General features: G+C 37.9%; 1 protein-coding gene across 2 annotated transcripts in view; it reads left to right on the top strand.

The window, feature by feature from the left end:
* PPP3CA (protein phosphatase 3 catalytic subunit alpha) overlaps positions 1-16,089 on the top strand; it is a 161,221-nt gene that overhangs the window by 83,265 nt on the left and 61,867 nt on the right. For both annotated transcript variants that reach the window (XM_027767270.1, XM_027767269.1), the window contains exons 2-5: positions 966-1,090; positions 9,709-9,820; positions 11,079-11,224; positions 15,719-15,858. In XM_027767270.1, the coding sequence (XP_027623071.1) occupies positions 966-1,090; positions 9,709-9,820; positions 11,079-11,224; positions 15,719-15,858 (523 nt within the window). The remainder of the gene's footprint in view (positions 1-965; positions 1,091-9,708; positions 9,821-11,078; positions 11,225-15,718; positions 15,859-16,089) is intronic.

The raw sequence follows: 16,089 nt of genomic DNA, 5'->3' as shown, positions 1-16,089 counted from the left end.
GATGTAACTTTTATCAAGTTCTTATCCAATTCCAGGAACTCTTATAAGCTAGCTACAATATTAGCACATTAAATTCTCTCAATAGCCCACTATCATCCCATTTTACATATAAATATATCGAGGTTCAGAGAAGTTGAATAACTTATCCAGGCCACTCAGAGAGTAAGTACCATAGCAGGGATCAGAGCATGGACTGTCTGGAGAGAGTCTTGGTCTTTAAATTCTACATCACATGGTCTGTCATGGTTTTTATATAACCCTTTTGACTTGCTTATATTTTCATAATAGCCTAAAATAAGGATCATTATACTTGCTGCTATAATAAAAATTCCAAATGATGTTTGAAGCCTGTGTCTTAATCCATCACCTGACTTCATGTTTATCCTGAACCTTACCTTGTTTGTATTTGACCCTCTTCCCTCTCATGGGAAATCTGTGAATAAGAGAAAGCCAGTGGAAGAGAGGCTACAGAAGGTGTCAGGGTCACCAGCATTTGACGGGGCTGCAATCAGTTGCAGGAAAAAAGTGTCTTGCTCCCTATGTTCTTTCCTTGAAATTCCTTTCTCCAATTTCCAAACTTAATGCAGGGTATTTAAAGGCATGGTTTCTGGCCAAACCTGCTTTGCTTTGTAATTTTTGGTATGAACTGTAAGTATAATGCAGGTATAAAGATTCCTACCACTTAAAGAGAACCTGTTCCTTCTGATACAGAATTATTAAACGTACGCTATGTTATCATCTTCATTTTTCCAGTTAACCTGTGAACTAGACCTAGATGTTAGAACCAGGTCTCTAATTAACTTTGGAATCTTCAGCAAAGTACTTAGCTTTTCCATTTCACTTTTCTGTTCTGGAAAAGAATGATCGAGCAAAATGATATTTAAATTCCTTCTGGCTCTAAAATTGTATTGTCCTACTCAGACTCTTAACATGACTGTAAAATGAATTGCGTTTGTTTCTTTCAGTTTGTGGGGACATCCATGGACAATTCTTTGACTTGATGAAGCTCTTTGAAGTGGGGGGATCTCCTGCCAACACTCGCTACCTCTTCTTGGGGGACTATGTTGACAGAGGGTACTTCAGTATCGAAGTAAGTCCACATTGTTTCCTGTGAGCTGCTAGGTTATGGATCATCAACATCTTAGCAAAATGTAGATAGTAAATGTTTATTGTCTTAAGAAATCCCTAGTTTGTAACATGAACTTTAATCCACTTACTTAATGGGACATAGCATGTCCTGTTTTTGGTTGATTCCCATGTGCATTTTAATGTCTAGGGATGCCAAGGAAATGATAAACTGTCATATTTTGCCTTTTGTACATAGTATATGCTTTCAAATGTGCAAAAATTAGATTTTATTTTTGCAGTAGATAATTGCTTCCTGTTGAAAGAACTAATCACAGTTGATCAAATAAGTAGAAATATGTTTGCACGTTTATGCCTTGTAATAGTGACACAGTAAGTGACCTGTGTAAATCACTAGCAAAGTGCATGCATGTCTGTGATTGTGTGTGTGTGCGTGTGTGTGTGCGTGTGTGTGTGTGTATATGTGAGTACTCTGCCAGCTGCTGTATTTTGTCTCTTTTGACACCTGTCATCTAAATAGGGTAATTTGTCAAACTCATTAATTAAAACAAAACTCATAGCTTTGAGTAGAGATTCTTCCTTCGCCTCCCATCTACACCTGCATTATGTAAGTAGCAAGTGCATTCAAAACAGAGGCAAGAACCTTGTTTTAGTCATATGGTTTGTTCTTGGTGCCTCCTGTGGGGTCTCGTTTATAACAAGACTCAATAAATGGTTTGGGAAAGAAATGATTCAAAATAAAAATGAGTTTTAAAGGATCTGAGGTCATGGATAGTAGCTGACAATATATATGCTCTCAAAAAAAAGACGTTAAAAAGAAAAACCGTTATTCTTACAGAAAGAAATCAATTTTACTAAAGTCACAAGCTAATACCATTAATTAAAAATAATCATATAAGAAGATTCTATGTCTTAAATTTTTATTATTTTATTTACCAAAGGTATATTTAATGTTGAAAAATATCTTACCCTGAAATGAATTTTATTTTTAAGGCTATCATACCAATTTTATTTCTTTGGTTATTCAGTTCTTCTCCTCTTACTACATTTAAGAATCACAAATTTCATAATTATTCATGATAGGGAGGGAGAGAGGAGAAGAAATAGTGTATAAATCCAAAAAGAAAGTGAATTGGGGGTATTTATGTTTTCCATTTGGTTCAGACAAGCACATGAAATGTGTATGTATTTCATGTGATCAGGACTGTGAAGAATTTGAAGAAATAAAACACTCTTCCTTCCTTTCTGTAAATCAAAATCTGTATTAGAAAATACAACCCTACTGTCCATGTGGAATCAGAAACCTAAAATATTGGTCATCAGAAAAGTTATGATGTATTGTCAATGTTTTTCTATGCAAAAAAAAAAAAGGGTCATGATTTTTCTGATGACCCAGTAAGTGGTTCTCTGTGGTTCAGTTCCTTGCTTGGATTGTTAAAATTGTGTGATAAAGGAAGTATAGAAAACATGTCGGTAGCATATAGAAAAGAGAGAGAAAATTGAGAGCACATGTGGCTGAGAAAGATGGAATCAAAGAACAAGTAGGATTTATTTGAGGGGGAACCAACGTGAGCAGGAGTACAGTGAAAGAAATTAATGTGCCCTATTCTTATTCCTGGACCAACTTGACCAGCTAAACTAGCAGGGAAGGGTGATTGAGTTCAGATGATAGAAGACCTTTGTCTCTCCGTAGGGCCAGTGTTTGCCTGCAACAGCCTAACAAACCCTTAGGCAGTGGTGGTTTGAACAAGCTAGAAGTTTCTCTCTCTGGAAAAAACCCAGAGCTGGATGGTGCATTCAGCATGATGCTGGGCTCAGGGTCCTTCTGCCTCATCGCTCTGATGTTCATGGCCTCGTTGTAAAGGTGGCCTCATGACCAAAGACAGCTATGCCACCTTTACCCATCATGTCTCCACATGACATTCAACAAGGAAGAAAAGGAGAAAGAGAAGGGTATGCCCTCTTGCTTAAGGACGTCTTCCACAAGAGGCACAATTACTTCAACGCGCATACCACAGGCTAGAATTCGTTGAGCCGACCATGGGTCATTCTGACACGGCAAGTTGGTGGAAGACTACGGACGGCAGGAAGCAGCAGTGGCAATCAGAGGGCTTTTGATACTCCCTTGAGTTATAGCTATGCAGAATCTGAATTAATATTTGGAAAATTATTGTTATGATGCTTAACTTTATCTTAATTTAACATTCATAGTGCGGCTAAGAAGGATGATATTCTGAGGACAAATGAAATAGAGGTTCTGTTATCTTTAATGTTCACCTACCTGGTGAGGAAATTCTGAGACAGTCCTGTTGGGAATAATCTCTTTTGCTCACCAAGTGATGGTGATTTTTAACATTTTGGTTTGTATCTTTTTTTTTTAATCTACTCAAGGGCAGTAATATTATTTCTTATTAATTGAGTAATAACAATAAAGCACTCAGTCATGTGTTGCTTGAGGTGCATTTGACTCAACTGGACTTGTTCTTCTTCATCTCTCCAACTCTGCCTTCTTAATCATATTGGTCTCTTTTTACCTTTCATTTTTTACTCAAGAGGACAGGCTTTTTTGCTTCTGGCCTCAAACCACTTGAGCTCATCATAATTAGAGCTTTTTAGAGCTCTATTTCTTTCAAATAAAGAAGTGGAGAAACAGTACTTACTAACTTGTTCCTAAGCAAATTTTTTCTTTGTCCACAGTTAATCTAGAAATGTGGAGTAGGAATTGGAAAGTGTCAATATTTTGTGTAGTATATGCCTCTCAAAATCCAAGCAAAGGATCAAAGAATCAAATATTGGTGACATCAAATGTAGGTATCATAGGACATTTAGCAGTTCTGAGATGCATATGTCAGAGTCCTCATCTTTGAAAATAGCTCTTTAATTAAACTCCAGGAGTTTTGAGACTGCAGCCCCAGGGACATGTCATATACATACAAAGATGACAAAACGTCTTGTGTGTAAAATGATTGAGTTTGAGGGGCTTTATAGTATTTTAGTAACATCATCATTGTATTTAAAATAGAACATGTATTTGGATACAATACAGTTAGACTACTGGGGGGATTTCTGTTTGGATTAAAGAAGCTGACATTGTTTGCATGCTGCAGTACTGAGGTTTGCATAGCATGAAGGGTTTCATTCATTCCTCACAACTCTGGAAGAAACTGGTAACTGTCTTCCTATGTGGGTGTAGAAACAAAGGCTTAGAGAGGGTCACCATAGTAAATGGCAGTGCTGGACCCCCAGCCATGGTGGTGTGCGCTGCTAAGATATCGTGCCCTGCAGCTGAGTCCACAGGTTCAATTCCCTATCTCACCTGGTAGCTCTCAGCTATAATCTCAGCCCCTCAGAAGGATCATGAACTTGAGGCTAGTCTGGGCAAAATAGCAAGACTGTGTCTTAAAGAGACAAAACAAAACACAAGGGCAATGCTAAAACCCAAAGTCAGAGCCCGTGCTTCTCCCACTATGCCCCCACATCGGCCTTAGTATAGTCGGTAGACATGCGTCCCAGTACCGCACCTAACGCACAAGTCGGAGACGCAGAGCCTGCTCCACGCTGTCGGTCACTCACGCCTGTGCCGACACGCACCCACAGCCTCTCCCTGAAAGTGAAAGTATTAAATACAAAATATTCTCTATGAGGATGATACTGTTGGTTTAAGAAGAATCCTCAAGTCAGCGCTCAGTTTTCCAGCGTCTTATCCAAATAGGCCCCAAAAGCTTCTTGATTCCCCTGGATAATTGAGGGCTCCCCTGCAGGTATTTTCCTTTGGTTGGCCTCCGGGCTGAGGACCACTTACTTTAACTTTTAACAGATCAGCTTTGAAGAGGAAATTCAGATTTCAATTCAGGTTTCAAACAGTGTCTGCTGGGTATATTTATAGGCACTGGGGAATGTGCTCTCAGTAACCACAGAGCTTGTTTCATGCAACCTCCCCCCCCCGCCGACACCCCAGTCTCCTTTTTGCCAAAATTAGAAATCACTTCCCACATAAAATAAGCAAGCTTGTGAGTCGGGATGAAGGAGGCAATTTTGTTTTGGGTAGTACTTTGTGTTACACCAAAGAGTCGTCCTTTGGATGCTTGTGTCACACACATCAACTCTTTGATCAAGCGTTTGTGTACGCATGGCCTGGGGCTGAGAAGACAGGAGAACAGTCAGAATGGGAGACAGAGCGAGCCCCTTCTGCCTGGGCTTAGCAGACAGCTCACCCCTCCTCTGCCGACATCCAGATTTCAACCCCGGCCTCAAACACATTTCACTGTGAAGAGTTGTGTTTATCAGCTGTGAACTCACTGACCAGAATGAGCCACAGCAAGTCAGGCAGTGTCCCATGCTTCTGCCTGGAAATAACAAGCAAGCGGTGCTGCAGCCCTTGTTAGGTGACAGAGGACGCCACAGACATGAGGGAGAAATCAGCTGCTGTCCCTGCAGGCAGCCGTCTTTAGAGTGCAGTGCTGTTTCTCTGCTCCTCTGCGCGCCTGTCGGCCCAGGCTTACTGGAGCCGCGTTTGACATGTCAGGAGTTTCCAGCCAGCGTGCACCCTTCACTGTCCAGTGAGGGACAGGAGCGCTTTTGACGGGAAGGGTTCAGAGCATTAAAGAGCTGATGAGTCTATAGCTAGAACTGTGTTTTCTTTTTCACTTCCTTGCTTCCTCTTTGGCATCCTTCTTCACTGTACAGTTTTTAAAGAATGCTTATTAAAAGGCATAAATTACAAAGCAAATCATTGCACTATTATTGTTAGTGAACCAATTAAACCAATGAAGACAGTGCTGTCCTGCGTGCCACTTCATTGGCGAATATAGATCAATAAAACAGAAGAATGCCATGTCTATGACTCAAATGATTTGAAAGATAAAGGATGCCTAGCCCTTCAGATTGGGTAACCCAAACTACCTGTCCATTGTAAATACTCGTTTAATTAAGAGTAAGAATAGAAAGACAGTTGGGATCCAGTTGAGATATTCATGCAGCTCATTTACATCTCCCCATGCAAAAAGGCCAGTGGAACGTGGTGTTCTGTCTCCACCTTTTACACTAATTAACTCACTGAAAATTTGAATCCAATTAGCCAGCTTATACCACATAAACAAAAGTAGCTGACCAGTTATTTACCCAGTTTTTGTTCCAGGGCTTTATTGATTATGATTAGATTTTACAAGACACTTGTCTTTTTTAACAACGGATATCAGGTTCTCATTTTGGTTAGGAGCTTTCACGCTCCAGATGTTAGAACTTGAGGTGGCAGAAGAGTTAGCAGCAAGGCCGTGCTGTGCTTGGCAGCTCTGTCCCGCCAGATGTTGAGGGCGAAGCTGGCAGACTCTGCGCACCACCCGGCCTTCCCTTTCCGTGCTCGGCCACTTCTTCCATATTGGCTGCCTTTGTGGTTGATTCAGTGTCTGGGGAGAGATTTTATTCTTGCCACAGGGGAGGAGGAAATGAAATGTGGAAAGAGGGCTCTTATTTTGGGGATATGTTGAGCCACGAAGTTGGAAATTGAAAGAACTCTTTGGTTCGTTCATTCGCTCATTCATTCTTCCTTCCCCTTTCTCTCCTAGCTTCCTTTCTCCCCTGCCTTCTTCCCTCTCTGCAGGTGCAGGACAGGCGCTAGTATTTCCTAAACTGCTAGGATACACTGGGCACTTTCTGTCCATTCATAGCTATGGAAATTAAGTGCAGACAGTATCACTTCGAAGGCAGGCAGAGCCCAGGCACAGCGGTGAGGTGGTAGGAGGCCACATGTGATGCTGGACCCATAAGGGGAGGCCTGGGGATTGTTGGGTCACCCGAAACACACCGAGTACACCTGTGATTCTGGGTGGCCGCAAAGGGATGATGGGATTGCAGTACGGCAAGACCCTGGTGGGGGGACCTGTCTGTCTGACTGTCTCTTCTCTTTCTCATGAAAAAGAAAGAGAAAAATGTTTAAATAAACAAATAAATAAAAAGCAGATAGAAATGATAGAATAGTGGGCTGGCCCTGAGTTCTAGGGGCTAAGGGAGCTGGGGGGTGATCTGAATCCTGACCCCAGTGGTTTGAAAAACATGCCGGGTGCATGTGTGTGCATGCCCCAAATCCTGACAGGACAGAAAAATGAATCCGAGATTGTGGTGTGACCATGCCCCATTGGGTGGTGCTTCTCTTGCTTTGACCCTGACTCTCCATTTCTCTCTGGCCCGCACATATGACCTCTGGCAATTTGGGTGGGAGAGGAAGAAAAATGATAGAATATTTAGCATAGAACATTTCTTTATCATTCTTTGAATTTCGGTTATGAAAGAGTGATAGTAATTAAGTGGATAAAGCCCATGCGAGCATCAAAACAAAAGGTGGTCTTAGAATGTGATTCCCCTAGTATTTGTGTAGAGTTTTTAAATTGTATTATACATTTTAGTTGGCAGGGTTAATAACTTTGCCTTAAAATAAATGGTCACAAGAAAAACTACTCAAAACTGACCAGAACTGTGGCAGTTGTTTGGAGGGACACAGGCAGCCTCTGGGGGCTGAAATACAGCTGGTGTAGGTGGCAGCTTACTGGGGCCATGGGCGTGTCAGTATTCACTCACCTGCAGTGTAAGACATGTTCACGGTTTTGTACTTCAGTTACCAAAGAAAACACTTTTTGAGGTACTTACAGTGCAGCCAAAAACATATATGGCTTCCCCAGTTCATAAATAAAATACATTCAGTATAGGAATTTCAACATAAAATATCATTTTAAAAGCCTGTACATACCTATTCATATTCAAAGTTAGACATTCTGAAATAACAACCAGTGTGATGCCAGGCCATGACCAGATACACAGCAAACAGACTCACCGAGCTGCTGAACGGCTCACTGCACTAACAGGGAACTTTCCATGCATCAGCAGGTCATGGTGCCTTATGGCTCGCTTGTATAAACCATTTGGCCAACTTTTTAGGGGAAAAAAAGCATTGGTCACAGGAACTTTAGCTAATAACTGTCAGAAAATTGTACTTAAACTTAATTCAAGTAATGTATGTATATATAATTTATGTCAGCAAATCATTTTGTTTCTTTCAGTCACTACATAGTTGGAGACAATATCTTGCTTGAATAATGTAATAATACACACTTGGTCTCATAACTAGCGTTTTCTTTAAAACGTAAGCTGCACATTCGAACATAATTCGTTTCCACTCATTTCACCAATTACGTTGTAATCCAGCAGATGTGATTATTCATCACAGGTAGCAAACAAATTGTCAGTAGCTTTTCCCTGTGGAAATTACTTGTCTTCTCTAAGCTAAATAGTCAGAAAGCTGAATATTAAAATGTAAATATTACATGTGTTTGGTTTCAGATTTTAGTAAACATAATAAAACTTCTCTCATTTTTTTTTATGGTTTCTCTGTCTTATTAACTTCTCCCTTAGATCATAAAAAAGTATACTTGTTGGTCAAAGTTTGGTTTTCTGTGGCCTGTGTATTGTTTTTGGTTTAAAGAGAGGGAGGGTCTCACTGAGTTGCCATCCTCCTCTGTCAGCCTCTGAAGTAGCTGCGACCACAGGTGCAGGCGGCCATGTCTAGCTTTTTCAGACAGCCTCTCACTGTGTTCCCCAGGCCTCAATCCCTTTGGCCTCCTAAGTCACTAGGATTCCACATGCCCCCATGCTGGCCTTTAGGTTGGATTGGAAATCAAGCCAGGGACTCCCCTGTGGTCCCAGGCAGTGGAGCAGTTTGTATTAGCAGTGTGTGATGTGTTGGCCCGCCTGGGGATCCTTGATGAAGGACTGTAGAGGATAATGAAATTGGCATTAATCCTTGAAGATTCCAGTTACCCAAATGCACATTCCAGGAAGACTGTGTCAACGTGGTTTGTTCCAAACCTGATGAATGCGTAGGGGCCATCATTGTAACACAAACTTCAATGCCCAAGGAACTCATTTGAGAGTTCAATGGTTTACGAGATGTATCCCCTTTTTTTTATCACATGTGTAGTGAGATTCCCTGGCCTTCAGCATAATTGTATTTATATATAAAATACAGCCTTAAGGTTTTATGTATCAAAAACATTGAAATGAAAGAAAAGGTGGGGGAGAAGGAAGCAGGGAGGAGAGAACGTAATAGAAAACCCTGACACGATCTAAGTTAGCCTAAGCTTGTCAGCATTTGCCTTCCACTTGTTTCACCCTTCCTTTCCAATGATTCCATTTACATTACCTGACTTTTTAAATAATTCGCTTTATACGGATGAATGTTTTCATTTATTAATTGTTTACTCTATTTTTCTTATACTTTTACATCAGTATGTTTTCCTTTTAGTATATTTTCACATCAGTTTGTCTGCATTTTCTTTTCTCTAAAGCAGCCTCTGACTCCCCACAGGCTGAGAATTCTATTGTAACCACGTGCCGTTGATCGTTCTGTGTGGTCTGTGTTCCTTGGTGCTTGTGTATTGGAGGTGTCGATGCACCTTGGCTTTGTAGCAAACTAAAGTTTTCTGTTTGAAGGTCACTATTGTTCCTAGTAATCTAATCTTTGGGGGACGGTTAGTCATAGTAACACAGTTGACTCATGCTTTCATGGTATGTGTACAGTAGAACATGTAATGGAAATGATACTGATTTTTATATTATTTTTATTTTCCTCAGTGTGTGCTGTATTTGTGGGCCTTGAAAATTCTTTACCCCAAAACACTGTTTTTACTTCGTGGAAATCATGAATGTAGACATCTAACAGAGTATTTCACATTTAAACAAGAATGTAAGTATATTTTATGCTTCTTGTTATGTTCTCAATAGTCATTTTAGTAGCTATTAAGAACACATTATATTATGACCCATAACCTAAAGTCAGACACTTAAAGTGACACTATTTTATATCATTCCATATTTCTTTCTAAGCATGGAGAGTTATAAGAATTCAGAATTCCTTTGTATATTAAAAATTCTTTATGAAGAATTTGAATTAATGTTGTGAGAAATAAGTGATTAAATTACCCTCCTAAAGTAGTCAGAATGCTACAATTTGAATAATAATTTTACACTTTTATAATTTATTACTCAAGAAAAACAAATGGGGCCAGCAGGTGGTGTGGTGGTTAAGGCATTAGACTCCCACATGGCCAACTGCAGTTAGAGTCCTGGACCCAGCGCCTTCAGAATCATGCCAGATGTGTGCACATGTGTGCCCAAAATCCCAAGACAAGAATGAAGGAGAGAAGGGATTGCGGCATGGCCATCCCTGGGTGGGGGCTTGGGGGGCTGGTTTCTCACTTTCTTTCTCTCTATCTGGTGCGCATACACACCCTCTAGTAAATACCTTAAAAAAAAATCAAAGATTGAATTTTATGCCTCTGTTTTGTACTCAGTAGATACCGGCCCTAGTGTATCTTAAAAATTAAAGCTGACTTCTTCCTTTAGACATAGACACTAGCAGGAAGGACTTCATGTGAATTCTATTTCCTGCTCTCAGTTTTCCCCATTGTCCACTGAAACTTAAAATTTTCTTTGTCATTTATCTTAAATTCAATGGATCATAAAGACGTTACTCTCAAAACATTAGATATAAGTTGATAAGGGAAAGCAAGGGGCAGTGAGGCAGAAACTTCTTTAGAAAATTTCTTCCTGTCTTCTTTTCTATAAAATTATTAAGAAGTATCATTTAGCTTTATGGCCTTTCTATTATTATTCCAGTTGTTTGTGTATTTTTGTATATGTGTGATACATCTGCAGTTGAATAGCCAGGCTATATAGATAAATTCTCTCCTTTGCTATATAAAACATTATGAATGTTCTAAAATACAGATGAAGGACTGAAACAGAAAGCACTAGATATGAAGGTTGATATATAACTCTTAAAAACCATATTCACTCATGTTGTGGAATTTTGCAGTGTGTAGTTTTTATGCTAATGACATGGTACCAGCATGACAACATTAAGAACAAACAAAACCATTTTAGTGCAGTGATCTGAGTATGAAATTGTGAGTGTAAAATACATCTTTATCATGTTTCAAAAGGTAAAATAAAGTATTCAGAACGCGTTTATGACGCCTGTATGGATGCCTTTGACTGCCTTCCCCTGGCCGCCCTGATGAACCAACAGTTCCTGTGTGTACACGGTGGTTTGTCTCCAGAGATTAACACTTTAGATGACATCAGAAAAGTAAGTTCTGTTGTATTTCCAAACCTAATTATTCTTCATGCTTCGGTAGTAAATCGAAGACATTAATTACTCTGTCATTATCACTAACTTTCTCTTTTCAAATGAAAATTATTTGAGGTAATTATGAATCTTTTCTATTTATTAACTTTTTATCTATAAAGGAAGACGTATTTTGAGCTGGGCGAGTTTTCATATCTGAAACCTCAGGGATTTGTGTTACCATGTGACATTGCCATTAGAAATAGAAAATATTTGATCTCTAAGAAACATGCCGTTTCATTTCTTTTTGACTTTTTTCAAGCAATCCATTGTGTATTTATTCATGATATACTGTGCTAGATATGCTGCCTTCACCCTTGGAAAAGAATTACAACCTAATCTTTAAAGTGTGCCTATTTTGATTTTTTAAAAAGATCTGTGTGTTATAGCTTAAAACCTTTAAGTAATAGTTTAACAAAGGCAATGATAATATTCTGTTGATTGTATTGAGTGGCTAGATAAAATACAATGGACTTTTAAAAGACATTTTTCTGTTAATTTAACATTGACTATTACTGTTTATCTAGCCACAAAAAGATTGATAAGATTGAATGTGGAAGAATATCTTTTTATTGAGAAGATATAATATGATAAAATATTACATAGAGAAGAGACAATTTTTTAATTTCTTTGGTTGTATTTATAACTTTGGAACTTACTACAAGGAAGAAAAAAACGAGAGTATGAACAATCAGAAAGACATATTTTACTTGGTGCCAAAATCCCCAATGAGAAAAAGAAATGTAAATTTTTAACTGTGATCTTAAAGCAATAGTAAATGGAATTGTTTTAAGGTGTGGTAATTTGTTCACATTAATATTTATAAAATATTATATGTAATTGGAAGATTATATTCACTACCAAGCTTTCTATGTAGGTTACAAAAACTAATTTTTCTCTGATAATCACAGTGGAAAGCAATTATTTATCATAGGAACTTCTTTCCTCAAGTTCTCTAGATAGAAAAAAAATTATGCTGTGCTTATATCAAAGAAAAGAGGGGCAGAAATATCTTTTATTTTTATTACTACTCTCTCTAATAATTTTAATAAGAATAAGTTGGTCAAGGGCCAGCAGGTGGTATTATGATTAAGGTACTGGACTCTCACATGGCCAACCATGGTTCCAGTCCTGGACTTGGCAGCACAGGTGTGTGTGCAGGCTTGCCCAAAATCCCAAGGGAGAGAATGGAGAAGAGGAGATTGCAGCATGGCCATTTTCCCTCTCTGTCTCTGTCTTTAGCGAGCGCACATGCCGTATGGCAAAAAAACCTTAAAAAAAAAAAAAAAGAATATGTTTGTCAAGTTGTTGGGAATTAATGTATTTGAACTATAAAAATGAGCATGATGCTGAGTTTTGTTCTAAAGATTCATACTATTTAGCATTTATTTATTTAAACCTAATGTAGTATAAGTAGATTTTGGCCTCAAAGTGATACAGTAATCTCCATGTGCGCAGAATTGATGAAGTGTAGTTTTACTTAAGAGTTATCAGGGAAACAAATTCAAGATCTGGCTCTTGCTTATCATTTAGGGGGAACATATTTAAGGGACTGCCGTTTCATTGCTTTTTCCATTCCTCTTGGCTGAGAAACTACTTTGCTAAGTCTTGGAAGTCTGTATGTTGAACAACATTTACAAGTTCATTCTACCAACTGCCTTACGTTATTACATTAGTAAATAGTATTTTTCCATTGTGTTTAGTGAAGAAGGAAATCAGATATTTTAACTGTTCATGTACATATTAAGAGCCACAAATAACCACTTACTGCAGTAAGTATGGAAAATGGAGTAGATCAGAGTCAAATAAGTGTTGTATTAACAACTGCTGGACATTAAGGACATACTTTTATGTTATATTTTCTTTTCTTGATCAAGTTTCAAGGGCTTGGGTAGACCATAAGAAACGTAACCAAGTATCTTTTTAAAAGGAGAGATTAGTGAAAAATTCTCTCAGGATAGCAGTTACATTACTTGAACAGAACTCATGTTATACGGCATAGAATAAATAGAAAAGATAAGGTTATCAGGCTATTTTGTTGAAGATGTGGTTATCAGAAAAAAAAATCTATAGACCTGTACTACAAAGCAAAAAAGCATTTTTATATGATTCTTACTCGTATTTCTTTAATACTTTGCTTCATGGAACTCATGGTATTGAAGATATACTTTATTGAATCATGAGTATATTTATACATCATAAATCTCTACTGTCATGAACTCAGAATTCTTTGAAAAGTTCATTGGTTTATAGAGAGAAGCTATACTTAGGGAAGTAAAACAGTCAAGTTCTTCATTAATCCCATACAATTAAGATTTAAGTTTTCAGGTGTTAAAATATTGTATTTACTTTCCTAGTAGAGAGGAAAATGTGTGATTTTTTAAATTTTAAAAAATAAGATAAAAATAAATAAACTGTTGTTTCCTGTTCTGTGTGTTTGTATCTTTTTCTGTAAGACATCATTCTGTGTTTGCTTCTGGTGTTTGATAGCACACGGAACCTTGGTTTTTGCTCTGCAGTTAATGTACTTATCTCCTGGCATAATTCAGATATTATGTTTATACTTATTTTTAAGCTCTACACTTAGCCAGAAAATAATATTTAGGTTTTCATTTTGCTATATATCAATTTAAAGTTTCCATTACACCTACTTTAGTTCATTAGTCTCACTTTTATTTATTTTCTGTCGATATTAATAACTTTTAGAATGCACTTTATAATTTTTCCAGAATGAATTCCATATTCTGATTGCTTTGTCCTGATTGCTTTGTCCGACTGTTAGTTGGAGATTCACAGTGATCAAAATGTCTTCCCTTTTCTGCCATTTTACCTGTAGTAATAATTTCCTGTTTCTCAGAACAAAGTTCTGTATCTTTATAGACAAGATTATTTTTCTTGGATGAAGTGTTCCAAAAGCATAAATGATTTAAATCTCTTAAACAAGTCTAAGTTTCCTCTGAATATTTTATGGCTAACATAATGGTTGAAATATAGAGTTTTGTCTTATTGAAGTTTCTCATTGGGGGTTGAAAATGTGAAATATTGTTTCATTCTCTTTAAATAGTAATAAAAAGTAGTATGGAGAAAAACTATTACTTTAAATCATTTGTATGTTTCAGGAAAAATGGAGAATTTGGTTGGTTGTCAGCCTATTTATTCACTTGTCACTATTAAATTATTCAACATATTATGAATATGAATTCTTAATGGATTTTCATAGCTAGTTTATGCTTCTTTAAAAGAAGCTTTATAATATGTGCTAACTCATCAAAACTTCTTTAATTATAGTGAAATAAATCAGGATAAGCTGTAGGAAAGTTAGTGTTGTAAAATTCTTGGTAAAATGTTATTCCAGTTATACTACTCATATATCTTCTAAATGAATCTTTTTAAATTGAAATATGACTTTGCTAAACATTTATAGCTGGAAAATAGATTTTAGCTGAAGACTTCAGGTGAAACTATAAAACTTAGAACTGTGAGCTGAAGAAGGACCAGCTAAATTCGGGGTTATTTTATTGCTCATGTGTTTTAGTCCATTATTGTGTTGCTAAGCAGGAATACTCATGACTGGGTGATTTATAAAGTATAGAGGTTTATTTGGCTTATGATTCTGCTGTCTGGAAAGTCAAATTAGCTACTTCCTGCAAGAAGAAGACTTCCTCTCTCCCACGAGACAGCTCTGACCCATTCACGAAGGCAAGGCCCATGTGATCTAAACACTGACCACTAGACCTCACCTCCTAACAGTTTCACCAGCTTCCAAATGCCATTGCGTTGGGTATCAAATTCCTACTCATGGAACCTTCAGAGGACAAACCGTTATTCAGACTGCAATGTCATCATTACTCTTATTCACGCCCAATAAGATCAACTACAGAAGACTTGTGCTTTAGTTCGAAACCTAGATAGCCACTAATGTGTGAATATCCACAATGTTATCTAGCAAATAGCTGATCCTAAAGAGAAAGCTGCCCCTTCTCAAAATCATGTTGATAAATACAAAAATCATAATTCATTTCCCATCCAGATTTCTAAATTATAGGTTAATAGAAGCACTAATTGGACTCTCCACAAAGAAAATAATTTTTAAAAAGCTCCTCCTCTAGAAATGAAACCAAAGTAGATAGATATTAAGTAATTATGACTACAATACTTGGATAGCCAAACTAGGTAAGGAGAGAGGAGGGCAGGCAGGAACACAGGAGAAAGGAACAAAGGGGAGTGTAAGATGAAAGCATGAGGGAAAGGGTGAGATGGCTGACCTCGTCAGGAGGAAGCAGGCAGGAAAATTGGAGGGAGGAGGACGGATGTGCCCAGAGGCAGGTAGAGGGCAGTTGGCCCTCACCTGTAACTAACGAAGGACGGGAATTGCAAAAGTGCTGGTTTCTTAAACGTGCTGAATTCGAGTTCCCAGAGGTTAGTGTTCTGCTTTCTTTTTTCTATTTTTCTTAGTTAGACCGATTCAAAGAACCACCTGCTTATGGACCTATGTGTGATATCCTGTGGTCAGACCCCCTGGAGGACTTTGGAAATGAGAAGACTCAGGAACATTTCACTCACAACACAGTCAGGGGATGTTCGTACTTCTACAGGTGAGGACGGAGAGCTCGTTTGCGGCATAAACGCTGCAATGGAATGGTCCCTGTGTTGGAGTTATTTATGATGTTTGTATAACTTTAAGAAACTAGTAAAAATGAAAGAGTCACCTTGCAAAGTCTGGTTCAGATGGGTTCTTAGAGCTTTCAAAATGAAAATGAGAGCACAAATTAATAAGAGAATGAATAAATGTGAGATGATATAACACACACACACAGTTTATAACA

Source organism: Tupaia chinensis, unplaced genomic scaffold (assembly GCF_000334495.1).
Source record: "Tupaia chinensis unplaced genomic scaffold, TupChi_1.0 Scaffold144137_1, whole genome shotgun sequence".
In the NCBI taxonomy this organism is placed as follows: Eukaryota; Metazoa; Chordata; class Mammalia; order Scandentia; family Tupaiidae; genus Tupaia; species Tupaia belangeri.
Note: the sequence above shows the minus strand (reverse complement) of the source record. Positions and strands in the feature narration are given on the sequence as shown.